This window comes from Epinephelus fuscoguttatus, linkage group LG2 (genome assembly GCF_011397635.1).
Source record: "Epinephelus fuscoguttatus linkage group LG2, E.fuscoguttatus.final_Chr_v1".
Lineage (NCBI taxonomy): Eukaryota > Metazoa > Chordata > Actinopteri > Perciformes > Serranidae > Epinephelus > Epinephelus fuscoguttatus.
In genome coordinates, this window is record NC_064753.1 from 43,092,877 (window position 1) to 43,106,970 (window position 14,094).

General features: G+C 40.1%; 1 protein-coding gene across 1 annotated transcript in view; it reads right to left on the minus strand.

Annotated features, from left to right (window-relative positions):
• Positions 1-14,094, minus strand: part of ddb1 (damage-specific DNA binding protein 1) — a 76,338-nt gene that overhangs the window by 22,511 nt on the left and 39,733 nt on the right. Inside the window, exons 15-21 of the mRNA XM_049596162.1 lie at positions 10,636-10,743; positions 7,419-7,626; positions 7,051-7,146; positions 6,544-6,655; positions 4,383-4,506; positions 776-940; positions 145-239 (exon numbers count right to left, since the gene is read on the minus strand). Coding sequence (XP_049452119.1) covers positions 145-239; positions 776-940; positions 4,383-4,506; positions 6,544-6,655; positions 7,051-7,146; positions 7,419-7,626; positions 10,636-10,743 — 908 coding nt within the window. The remainder of the gene's footprint in view (positions 1-144; positions 240-775; positions 941-4,382; positions 4,507-6,543; positions 6,656-7,050; positions 7,147-7,418; positions 7,627-10,635; positions 10,744-14,094) is intronic.

Genomic DNA, 14,094 nt, shown 5'->3' on the forward strand with positions numbered 1-14,094 from the left:
GTGTACCTTGAAGCAAAGTTAATGTTCGAGCCACATTTCTCCTCAACTCTCCAAAGGTACTGAACATGAACACTAAATGCAACAAAGAAGTCAAGTGCTCTGTATGTCTTGCTGAAAAGTCCAACACCTTGAAACACAACTTACTGTGCTATTGATGCTGGCCAGCAGTTTGCCATTGAACTCCACCATAGAATAGACAGCTCCTTTCACCTCCTTCTCAGCCACGGTTTGCAGCTTACCTGCAAGAGAGAGCACAATGTCTGTCAGTCAGACTGAAGTTAACATTAAAAGTGTTACATGCTCAATGCCAACCTGAATTAGCACCTACAAGATCTTGGTGAGGCGGAGGATAAACCGCTCGACAACTATGAGAGAGATATGTGGAGAAAAAGTGAATAAGAGCGGACGAGGCTCTCACAATGAGGACGATGGTAGAATGAGAAGGAGGATAAATGAAAGGCGAGCAATGCACCTTGAGAGGGACAGAGTATGAAAGAAAATGAGGGGGAATCAGCAGTGGTGAGAGGAGAAAAGTCTGATAAGAAGAGATAAGAAAATGATTAAGTGAGGAGGGAAACAAGAGCACGGTATAGGACAAAGTGTCTGTGGGTGGAAAACAGGACAGAGGGCGGGGAGGAGAAAATTAAACCGGGTGAAGGATAAAGAGAACAAAATGGATGAGAAGACAAACAGGATAAGGTTGACAAACAAGACAAGAAAAGTGGCTTTGTGTTTGTTTTCTGGAAACAGAGAAAGCGATAGAAGAGCTACTGACCGTCGGTGTAGTGGAAGACAATGATGCGTCCCTGCTTGGGCTCAGCCTCCTCTGGGTACACCATGGCGGTGCCGACGATGAAGTACACTGACGGGTCTTTTCCCAGACGACATGACACCATGCTGAGGGCGTACTCACTGGGGAGGAACTGATGGGCATGGAGGACTGATAGAGATACAGAACACGGAACTGAGTGTGAGAGCAGAATAATACATCAACAACAACAATACGTTTCTCTGTTTGAGGATTTTACATTCATCTATTCTTTTTTTCACAACTGTCCTTCGATATTCAGTTTGAACCGAAGCTACTACTTTATTCCAACTTACTTTCTGAAGACACGAGTGGTCAGATACACAGACAGGTTTTTAAAGAAGGCAAGTTTATCCTAGTCTATATACAGACTCTACATTCAGTGAATGTAGAGTCCGGAAGAAGAGCGGAAGAGCCCTGGTTTCCAATTGTAGGCTGTTTCTAGTCCGAGTGATATTGACCAATCACATTTGAGCCAGCTGCAGTTGTTGCCAGGTTAAACGGTCCGTGCGGTGAACTAACGAGGCGGAACATAATTGGCGTCACTGCAAACTCGGAATCCATTGCAATGGTTCAGCATATTTACTTATATATAAATGGAAGTCAGAAACGGAAATTCGCCTCCTCCGCCCAAATCAAACCGGAATGCCAAAAAATCAGGGGTCTGCCCCCAGAGGCTGTATCGCCGTCTGCCGGAAGTCAGACGCCGAATACAGCTGATGGGTTCCGAGAATGAGTTTATCCACACTGTCTAAATCCCTTTATTTGCCAGTAAAAACCAAGGTGGGCCCACGTCCGTCACAATCACTCATCACACAGGAAAACTGTGTGAATACACAACTCTAGCAAGTACAGGATGTGAGAGTTGAACCAACTCTGTCTGTGACCAGTTTCCTCTTTCAAATAAGTTATGGTTAACACGGGGGGTTTGTTTACAACTTGTACTAGGTCACATCTTAATTTGTTTTTATTTTAAAATGGTGTGTAAAAAAAAAAAAAGACCTTGTCCAGTCTTCGTACACACAAGCCTTTGAAATACACAGATCTCTAAAAAAAAATCTCCGTCCATACTAACATGCCTGAAAACACCTATCACATGACCATTCAAATACACTGGGCAGCCGTGCCGATGTAAATGGAAAGACTGTCTACTCTGCCGTTGGCTGCATGATTACATAAAATACTACGGAAATGGTTAAAGGTAAGACCAGAAATTTCTTTGCCTGGACTGACAAAGAGGTGGAACTGTTACTGAAAGCTACATGTGAGTATAAGGCAGCAGAAAACAGACTGGGAACAGCTGCAAAGCAAATACGGCGACATGTCAGAGCGATGCCAGGGGCATTATGCATCGACAGAAGAAGCCATAGTGATGAGAAAGGAGTCATTTTACCCAAATTAGGAGAAAATCCCAAAAGGTATGTAGCCCTAGCTGCAGTGTTTTATCTTGACACATCGTAACTGACAAGACCCTATTGGGAAGTGAACGTGAGTCTCTGCATCATTGTTTTCAAACGTCTCTGTTTCCGCCCATCCAGACAAGAATCTAACCCCGGACTTCTCTAACTGAAACAGGTTCAGCATCATTTTCAAAGGTCTCTGATTTAAGGGTTTCCAAAATGCTGGAGTATTGTAGACACTCAGCATAAACCAGGGTTGGAAATAAGCACCGGCCACCAGCCAAATGTTTGTAAAATATCCATGTAGCTGCTAGATTTGCTGAGTGGCTGGTCGATTCTGAAGTCCACCAACCACAGTGGCAGGTGGACAAGCCTTAGTGTCTGACTGCTGTTCGAGTTTCTATTTTTTGGAGCTGGACTGTTCATTAAGAGCGCTGTGGTTATTCTGAGCACAGACTTACTCCTGGCACAGATGGAGCAGCAGAATGCCAGGCACAGTGAAAGTGAAACTGAACCATTCATTAATCCATACAGAAAGAGAACAGCATTCTTAAAACAACATCGCTCTCATTGTAATGTTGTCTACAGTTTTTCCAGCCTACTTTAAATGAAACAGGCTGTGTTCCCATGGAAACTGTGCACCCCGCGGTCCAGTGCTGGGTCTAAAAGTTTGCTTTCACTTGCCTCTGAAGCAGCTGCTTCTCTAATCCATCGAGCTAATCTGATCAGCTCTTATCGCTCTCAACACAAACTGATCAACTGATAAATTATCTACGACTGAAACTCAAGAAACTCCTGCTGAGGAAAAATAAAACTTATGAAGAGTATCGATTTTGCTGCATTCATGGTCCTTCCTCCAAATTCAGACACGGTACACAGGGACACACAAAAGTTTTGCTAACAAGCCCGTCGTCAGCTACCACCACACATCGATTCCAAGAGATTAAGATCAAGATTAATTATCAAACTGGAATTATCCATGTGCTTTATTCATGGTGTTTTCTGGTACTGTATCTTACCTAAATAGATCCGTACAGTCATTTTTTTATTGATCTATCTCCCTAACTCCTGTGAGTTTGATTGCTTCTGTCACGGAAGGACATCTTTCATTTTTATCACTGGTGTTGCTCATTCTTTTTTTTATCCCTGGTACCTGGGGATTAACCTTGCCAGCAAGTGCAGAGCTACCTGGAAAAAAACCATGTTATCCGGGGAAAGGTATAGCAATGGATTACATGTTTAATAACATCAAGACATGCAGATAATTATGGATCCATTAGGATGAAAATTACACAGCTAATGTTGATTATGCAGCAGCTAAAGAACACAAGGCGTCTAAGTGGTGTGTGAGTGAGACAGCAGCACTCATTATAGACGAACCTTATTAGAAATAATAAGTGCTGATTTCAGTGGTGTAGCAGGCGCTGAATAACTGATTACACTATGCATATGAACTCCACATTTTCTCACAAATAAGCACCAGTGCAGCTATATACATAAATGTGCATCTATAGTGCCTTTACCCGACACCATGCTGCGTAAGAACATCTCCACGTCTGACTGATGAAGACCTCACAACATCAAAATGAGCATTTCTCCGATTGCACACTGATAAATTGAAGTCAGCTGTGAACACAACGTGCTGAACCAGCCCCTCATTTACATATAACATACCCTAATGCATGCGGGTGTGGTAACTCTTGGATGTTTTAAAAGGGGAGGCTTGGCGCAGCGAAATTTGCATTGCAAAACAGAATGGAGCGAAAACCACGTTCAGCGGGCTTCAACACGAAAATGATCTGCATGACGCCCATCATGTTTCATCATTAATTTATACCATGAAGAGATAGATACTGAGTTATCGTAAAAAGCATCATGGAGCACCTTCCTACACACTATAAGAAAGTAACAGGTGAATATTCAAGTGGGAAATAAGAGTAAATTAAGGATGACAACAATGCTGAAATAGATAAATCCAAAATTAATTGGTAAAATGAGTGTGAGCCCATTTTAAGATGAGATACAAGCATCAAAAACTGAGTGTTGGGACCAGGCTGTGGAGTTCTCTCACCTGGTTATTCCCCAAGCTGAGCACAATGTTTTACCATCTGAAGCTCCATATGAAAGCACCAGCTTTGTGAGATCAAATGGAAATGCACATCCGGCTGTCTCACCTTCAAAGGTGTGCTGATCCACGACTAGCAGGCTGTGAACCTCCACCTCTTCGCCGAAGGAGGTCTCGTGGGGAGAAGTGCTGCTGGGGAAGAGCTTGCTGGAGCTCACGCTGCTGGAGAGGGCCTGGAAGGATGTAGATTTATTAAGGGCAGGACACGCAGAGAGGCAGACATAAGATAAACCTAATAAAAGCTGTGAAGCGATTCAAATCTCTATTTTCTGTGTGAGCTCGACAGCACTTGTAGGCACCATCTGCAGCACCAGATGTGCAGCGTTTAGAATCAGGTAAACATCTTTCTTGTCATCACGTGTGAGAGGCTCTGGCTCTGCTTTTGTTTCCACAAAGTTGTGCACTGCAGCAATAAATACAAACACAAATAAAGTGCACACGTGTCCCCTTGGGGAAGCTTTAGAGCCAAGCCAAGTGGACATCACACATGCTGTCACTGTAAATCTGGCTGGAAGGACTTTTTGATTAGTGCTCTGAGTACAAATCTCTCTAAAATGTTGATCCTACTTTTCTTTCTTGGCAGCTGAAACATCATTGTCAGTATTCATTGACAACACATCAAACAAAAGATTGTTATGTTTAATGTAGGTTGAACTTTTTTTGAACTCTTTCAGCAGCTAAATTTAGAGTGCACTCAACCTCTTTCCTCCACCCCTCCCTGCCACAGACCCATTTTGGTCTTTTTTAGAGGGGACAGCGGCTCTTTATGGGAAGATAGCAAGTTAACAGTATATGCTACATAGAAATGGTATACATCACCTGAAAGCTTGGAACCTGAGGATTAATTTGAGGTGCAGCTTAAGTTTTTCTAGTCATAACACTGTTTAGGTAAGGCACCTATTCAAACTTTGACAAGGGTATAGGATCTTAGAACATTACATATATGATGGCCATTTCCATGCTCAATTACGTCGCATAAGTTGTTAGGGCAATTATTTGGTTGACACCAGTCGTTGCACAGATTTGGTGCTAACTGCTTGAGAATTTATTAAAATGGTCAAAGATCCCTCCAAAATACCACATTAATACACCAAGACCTGAGGAACACCATCAGAAAACCTATGCAGAAATATTTAAACTTCAGAGTGTTATTTAACCCCATGCAGACTTGCTAGCATGACCTTGTTGAATTCCTTAGGTCTTCTAGTTTTATATGATATTAAGGCTGGGTGATGTGAACAAAATCAAATATCAAAATAGTTTTGACTAAATACCTCAATATTGATATTGTAGGGCTGACTCTGATGCTTTTACAAATTATTTACACACCTTTTCAAGCTGGCATATTCCGTCTGATTTAACGGTGACACACATATTGAGACTTGCACTGATGATGATTTTAAAATGATGATTTTATACCTAATATCTATAATTATAATTTCTGTCAAGTCATTTTATCAACTTGTATTGTATATTACAGAACTGTTCGATTTTATGATCTATGGACACATTACTGCTTGGTTTTTTTTTTCTAACTTGTCGTGTAAGGTGTCCTTGACTGCTTTGAAAGTTGCCTATAAATAAAATGCATTATCATCATTATTATTATTATTATTATTATTATTATTATTATAAGATATGCAAAATCTCAGACGATACCTAATCTTGTGTCACGATATCGATACTATAGCAATATATTGCCCAGCCCTATATGATACCTATCTACACTCTGGGCCACTGCAGCCTCTTAAAGACAGCTGGCCGAGGGGAGTAGAGAGGGTTCAAAAATAGGCTTACTGTCTTTATTTTGACTCCCTACACGTACCTACCTACAAAACCAAGAAAATATATTGTAGAATTTTTTATCTTAATAACATTTTTATAACAAATAACCTTTGGGACAATTATAAAGTAGAAACAGAAAAACAACCTGCAGATAACAGCTTCAGTTTTGGTGTTACAATTCTTCGACTTTAAAAGTAAATGACCAATCACAACACACCATCATTAAGATTTAAATCCTGGTTTAGAAAATCTAGCTCCAGTAGACCTGTTAAGTGACTAACAGGACAAGACATTTGTTGTCCTGACAAGCTCCCAGTCCCACGATATAAATAATGTTCTTAGTCAGCACGCCTAGTTAGGTAAGAGTGCAAAACAAACAAGCCCTTGGGTGTTTATTAGCCGAACATAACATGGAGCTACAGTACCTGAGTGCTCGCACTGGGGCGCACGGCAGATGTGGTGCCGCTCACATCCTGAATCTCCACCCTGCTGGATAGAACCCCAAAACACTGGGAAACCTCCTGGTAACAGATCCGCCTGGTGGGGCGTTAACAGAGGGGGAGAGAGTGGAGGGGAGTGAGAAAAATCAAAGGGAAGACGCTGGTAAACATGAAAAGAGCACATAGGGGTAAGCTGAACAAAAGAAGGTGCCCTGAGAGACGCCTTTCTGTTTTCTGACTGGATAATACAGCAGTCAACCTTTTAATAACTTATTTAACACCATGAGTCACTGCTGTCACTTAAACGTTTGAGCACAAAAACAGGGAACTGAAACGTTTTCAGCACATGTGGAAAAAAACTACAGGAGAACGTCTCTTGAATCAGAGCAAACAGGCAAATTCACAGAACACACAGCGTATTTGTAAAGATGACGGGTCTGAAATGTTCGTTGGGGGTTCAGTACTAACTCAATATTTGACAGTGGGACTCACCTGGGAGACTCGTAGAGAGGAACAGTACGAATGTGGAGTTTCTGAATTTCGTCGATGGTACCGATGGTCAGGGTGCTGTTGTTGGCCAGAGCCAGACTATAAAAAGACAAACACAGCAACACGTAGCATTAGTGTTGAGGAAAGAAAAAAAAAAGTAATACACCCACTTCCCACAAATCAAAACAAAGTTTGACTGGATACATTTCTGTAGTCAACAGAGAACACCTCTGAGCCTACTGTGTCTGCTCCAGGATCAAAACAAAAGAAACTCTTCAAAGCACAGAGGAAGAAAACATAAAACAACAACAGTTTCCATCGACGATGCAGACCCATAAAAATACACAAGTTCTGCGAGTTCTGCTGCTGACCTGTCGGGGTATCCCTCGGAGTTGAGTGGGCACATGTAATTGACCTCCTTGAGGTTGACGTTGGAGAAGACCAGCTTGTGGTTGGAGGAGTAGATGACAGTGGGTCGGTCGGAGCAGGCGAAGACGTTGGAAGTGGACAGGGACCTGAAGGTCCTCAGCACAGTGGGCTGGGTGCCGAGGGTGACCTTCTTACGCTCACTCAGGGCACCTGGGGGAAGGACAGGGACACAACTGTAGGTCCAGTTTAAAAGGTGGGTGTACCAATCATCGTTTGGAGTCACTCGCCGAGTGTCTTTAGACAATAAAGTTTGTCCTTGTGTGCCGAATATTCATTACCCTTTCTGTGCTCATAAAACCTTTCAGTGAGCCCTGCATGGAAGCACCTGCCTTCTTTGTGTTTCTCTACGCCTTTATTCAGATTTTCCCTTCAAGGAAAATGTGAAAATAGTTTTTTCAGGGAGCCATCAATTCTGTTCTTTTGTCAAACCAGTGAAAAGAAAACACCAAAAACACATATGTAGGTGTTTAATTCAGCTCAGATCCGTGTTCTGGAAATTTATGCAAAAAATGTGTATTTATTTAAATAATGTTTAATTTGTATATCTGAACATAAAAGTGAAGAAAACTTGTAATCTAGCAATAATTGTCTTATTATACATCAACTTGGGAAGTGTCACTTACTTGGAATTTATTATTTATTTATCTGCTGTCTGCTGATTTTTGTTTTCATAAGTTTATAATCACCTGAAAATAAAACTTGACAAACAACTTGATGGTTGGCAACAGGCACAAAATAAACACCTTTATTGTATTGTGTTGTTTAGGATCCCATGTTTCCCAGAATTATCTGTCACTGTCTCTCACTTTTTTCTTACTTCACTTGCCCCAAACTGACTTCCTGCACAGTGTCAATCTGCCTGCTGTGCTCAGATTATGTAAAATAGTCATTAATTAGGGAACCTACATATTCAAAGAGCATTATAATCTCATAAAAACAATGGCATGAAAAGTGATTTATATTATGAATTTTAAAAAACAGTAATTTATTTTTCACTACAAACACCTGACGGGCCTAATTGAACCTTATGGCTGGCTAGCTTTGGCCAGTAGCCACTGAACATAACAGTCTATCCTTACAAGCAGCCTATTACGAGACGTTTAGACCAGTGGTTCCCAACTGGTCGAGCCACGGGGCCAGATTTGTCCTTAGTCATTAGTTCAAGATCCACACAGTTTAATACATTTAGCATCATAGTTGCATTTGGCCATGTCGTCAAGCTAGTTTGCTGTCTCTGTTAAGTAGCTGTCCGTTATTCACTCACTCTACAGCAGGAAACGGCACTTAAAAATAAAAGCTCTGTGCTGGATATTCACTGTACCTCAAACTAAAAAGTATTTTTTATAAACTTGTCACATTCGTCATTTGCAGTCCATTCAGAATGGACCTGTGACCCACCATTTGGGAACCACTGTGCTAGACGATGATAGGCCATTTTCTCAAAATGAGTTTTTTCTGTGAGCCAGAAGTCTCCACTTTAGCAGCACTCACGCACCAAACTTTCCAGTTTTATTCCGATTTGTATTCTTCAGTTTTTACTGAGGGGTTTGATCATATATCATTCATAGCCTGATTTATTCAACATTTTATTCCTAAAACATGGAGAAAACTTTTTTCCTTTTTTTTTTTTTTTAAACAGCTACTGACTTTGTTTTCTATATTCATGGAGTGATAGAAACAGATTTTTAAAAATTCCCTCTGTAAAAACCTTTGACCTTAAAATGTCCACAAAATGAAACAAGAATTTTGAACCTGGATTTAACATGTTTAGATATCTGTTCTGGAAATATAGGCAACTTGGTGCATATTTAACTGGATGATGCCTCATTTGCATATTTAAACATAACAGTTTGAAAAACCTGTAATACAAAAAATAATGGTCTTAATGTAAGTAATCAACAGAGGGAAGGTACATGGTGATATCTCTTAGTCAAAACTTTTGCCCTACTTACGTACAACTAAGTCTTTATAGCAGTATGTGTAGTTTGCATAGGCTTTAGCTCTAGATAACCTTGTATGTGTCTCTTCAGATCATAGTCATAATGTGTGTGGTGATCAGATCAGATCAAAATCAATGAATACATTGGTATGCACACTAATATGCTGGGTATTCAATTCAGAGCAAGATGTTTACAAGGAACATTAAATAACCTGATTACACTGATAGCCCAGCGTACATGTCAATAACATCCAGGTTTATTATTACTGCAGGGTTTCTTTGACTGCCTGGACACCGGAAATGATTTGTCAATTGATCGTTTAGTCAGTCAACATGTAATTACTCTGCATATTTTTTGATAATTGACTGAATTCAAATATACTATCAACAGAAAGACTGCTGAAACATATAGCCTCATGAGGTTGAATAAACAAGATGTTTTCCCATCTGTGCATCTATTTAAAGGTCAAAAGAGAGATCTGACAGTCGGCTTCAGTTCAAACAGACAGCCATTCAATGATGCAGTAATTGCAAGGCTCTTCACAGAGAGCACTGGTACTCAGTCTGTAAACACAGTCGAATGATGTTTTCTGTGTCTCTTAATGTACTATTTTTAATTTCTGAAATGATATCACCTGGGTTTTTTGACCAGATGATGTCATTTCAGTGATGTTACCCAGCCTTGAGTTTGGAGACTACACATTTTTAACAGCATGCCTTCATCCCAAAGTGGGGGGTGTAGAGTCTGAAACCATTACCAGGCAAGAAGCGTCTCATGATAGGCACTACTGTGCTATAATAGAGAAAGTGAAGGATCAAATGTTTTGGAGCTTGACCTATACTTGGGAATAAAAGTGTATCAGCCTCTGCTGCTTCCATTTTGACCAGAAATACGAGACTAAAAGAAAAGAAAGAAAGTGAACACTGGATTTACGTTCTGCAGGTGGCAACAAACACGACTCCAGATGAATGATGATGTTGCTCTGTAACAGCTGGATGTATAAATATAAGCAACTGTTTGTTAACAAGTTTGCTGCAAAGTTTCTCCACTATTACATCCAAATATAGTGCTGGGATTTATGCAACTCACCATGAAATAATATTCTAAAAATATTTTCAGACAGCCGCCAGTGGCCCTGCCTGGAGGACTTTATCAGTCTGGGAAGTTTAAGAAGTTCTTATGTTAACAGTTGTAGGGATGTTTGGTGTGAGAGACCTACCAGTCTGCAGGTCCAGACCAAAGTAGAAGAGTGCGCCGTCTCCCAGTGCACACAGCAGGTAGTAGCTGCCTTCAAAGGTGGTCATTAGGATTGAGCGAGGGATGATCTCTGAGGACACACACACAGTCAGATGATTTATCCTTCCTGCACACTGGAGTCACAGGCTCATGGATGAACACCAAAGTGATGAATGTCTGCTAAAATGTCTTTGTCAGAAAAATCAATAAGGGTTACCGGCCAGACTGGCTGGTAACTTTTAGGGGGGGAAAAATACCATTTGAATGCTGCAGGGTAAATATAAAGTCTTCTGTCTTTTCCGTTTACCAAACATAAGTTTCTCTGACTGAGAGCCAATTACATCAAATCCGTATTGGCTCTGATTAAATGCTTGTTGGCTGACTCACCAAGCAGCAACGTTAAAAAAGTCTGCCAAATGTGGCTACTTGAGAGGTTGCATATTTCTATAGTTACGTACATCAATTATTTTAAGAAAGGGAGCCAAAATATTAAAACAAACATAGGGCTGTGTTCAATTCAGAAAAACAAATCTTTGTAAATATAGTTCATGTTAGCAAAACAAACACAGCTTAAGTGCGACTGTGTGGTTTTAAAACTCTGCTTCCAAAGACAGAGCTAAAAATATGAACAATTAAAACAGCACATTGGGTTTTAATTTGAAGGTTTACTGTTTATAAAAACTTAAGACTGCAGACAGACTGTCCTTGTTAGAGGAGTCAACGAGAGAGCACAGTTTGCAGAATTTGTGCATCGAGCAGCTGTCAATCAAGCGCACTTGGAAAATAAAGTGTGACACTGTGGTAAAGAGTGTGGAAATATTCTTCATGGGTGAAGCAGTCTAATTGGAAAGTAAGAGTCCTGTCTGTGCCAGTTCACCATGTTATGAAACTTTGTCTCCAGTGACTGCTGACTTTTTGATAAGTTTAACCAAAAAAGTAGTCAAGTCCTCTCTTGCATATTTAAACACTCTAAGTTTAAATTCTCCTCAAGCGTCTAAATGCTGCACTAAATGCATTTGGGCTGGGAGCACAGTTAATGTTCAAGTACGTACTAAAAAATGAAGTACTTAATGGGATATTCCATTTTCATCTATTAATGAAACTGAAGATACTCTATTTAAGCTACTACTACACTATAAAAGACTCATTCCTTGGACTTCTTTATTGGACTTATTAAGGGAATAGCTCCACATTCTGTCCCCTTAAAAAGGTAACAAAATCTGCCTATCATCACCTCTAAATCTCACAAATTAACACTTTACATCTCATTTAAGATACAGAAAAAACCCCTAAATGTCTCAGGGGTATAACATGCTAATTTGTGAGCTTTAGAGGTGTTGGTAGGTGGACTTTGTCACCTTTTAACAGAGCAATGGAAATTGTTTCCCTCTATTTTCAGGCTTTATGCAAAGTTAAGCTACCCAGCTGCTGGCTCCAGCTTCAGGGTTCCTGCAGCTTAATGCGAGTGGGATTTAAGACTTTGCAAGACTTTTTAAACACCCCCCCGGGATGAAATTTAGGACATTTTTTCAAAAATCTAAACTGAAGAAGAAAAAAACATGAACTGACATAAATTATTTAAATTGAGTTTTGGCTCTACAGGAACCCTGAGCATTTTGTGCACAAACGCAAACATTACACCCCCAAAATAAAATGGTTATGGTTCTTAAATCTTGTTTTATCTAAAGTCATGATCTTCATATTTTTCAATTATCAGTGCCGGACCAATGTCTCCCCTTCTGCTCCTGAGATATGATGATGAATAATGGCAAGAAATTAGGGCCGTAACGGTACATGTATTTGTATCGAAACGTTCGGTACACGACTTTCGGTGCGGCACGACTCTGTACCGAATTATTGGGCGCAGGATATTATTTTATTTTATTTTGTTTTATTTTAATTCCGTTTTTGCGAGCCAAACCATTTAAAATATCTAGTTCCCCGACAGACATAATTGAGTGACGGACCAAGTCCCGTAAATCTCCGCTTTCACTTTGTGCAGTGCATTCTCGCATTTTGACAACATGGCAAGTGACCCTGACGAACCTGAAGACCCACCCGCAAACCTTAAGTCCTCCATTTGGGAACACTTTGGTTTCAAGGTAAAATACGAAGATGGAAATAAACAAGTGGACAAGACAAAAGCAGTGTGCCGACACTGCAGAACAGCGGTCGGGTATGTACTTGGACACACGTCTAACATGCTAACGCATCTAAAGCGACGCCACCCGAGTTTGAACGTTAACCGGCACGACTAGAAAAAGCAATCTGGTGCAAACTACGATATCGTCGTCGTTTAAAAAGAAAGAGCGTTTCCCTGACCATTCTGATCGTGCTAAAGAAATAATCAACACCATTGGAGTTGAGTAAAATTGTTTAAGCTGCACTTTAGATATAAGCATGTTTTGTTTACTGCACTTTAACAAAGTGGGAAAGCTAAGTAAGTTCCTAGTAAAACTGAATCTGAGCAGGCTTTAAAGCTGACCAGCTGCACTATACTTTTTATTTTAATTGAGTAAAACTGTTTAAGCAGAAATTTATATTTATATTTTTCATTCAAAAAATGTGTTAAAAAAACAGCAGGATTTTATTTTTCACTTTTATATTTCTATTTTCATTCAAACAATGTGAAAAAGCAGGATTTTATATATATTTGTTTCATTCAAAAATTGTGTAAAAAGAGTTAACTGCTGTGGTGGTATGTTTTAATAAGGTTACCAATAAGTAAAAGATATTTAATAGTTGTCTGTTTTTTTCATTACCGTACCGAAAAAAAAAAAAAACCTAACCGTGACTTGTGTACCGAGGTATGTACTGAACCGAGAGTTTTGTGTACCGTTACACCCCTACAAGAAATGTATTTTTGCTGAACATTATGATGTCACAGTCAGGCTGACCTCTGGGCTTATGGATATAAAATGTCATCACTTCATCATTTTATCCTGTTAGGCATTTGTGTGAACTCAATTGTCATATTGGCATATGAATTCCTGAGTTACGCCCAAAACCATGTTTTCTGAGGTCACGGTGACATTGGCCTTTGACAGTTCAATTAAACTTTGACTAAAAGTGGCTGTCTGCGGCACATTTGAACAAATTCCCCAAAGGTGTTCTTGAGATACTGCGTTCTCGAGAATGTGATGGACAAGGTCACAGTGACCTTGACCTTTGACCACCAAATTATAATCAATTCATCGTGACGTTCCAAGTAAACATTGGTGCCAAAATTGGAAAAATTCACTCAAGGCGTTCTTCAGGTATTGTGTTCACGACAATGACACAGACAAGGTCACAGTGACCTTGACCTTGGACCAAAATGATCACCAAAATCTAATCAGTTCATTGTTCAGTCAAAGTGGACGTTTGTTCTAAATTCCCTCAAGGGGTTCTGGAGATTTCGTGTTCACAAGAATGGGACGTACATACTAACATCCTGAAAACA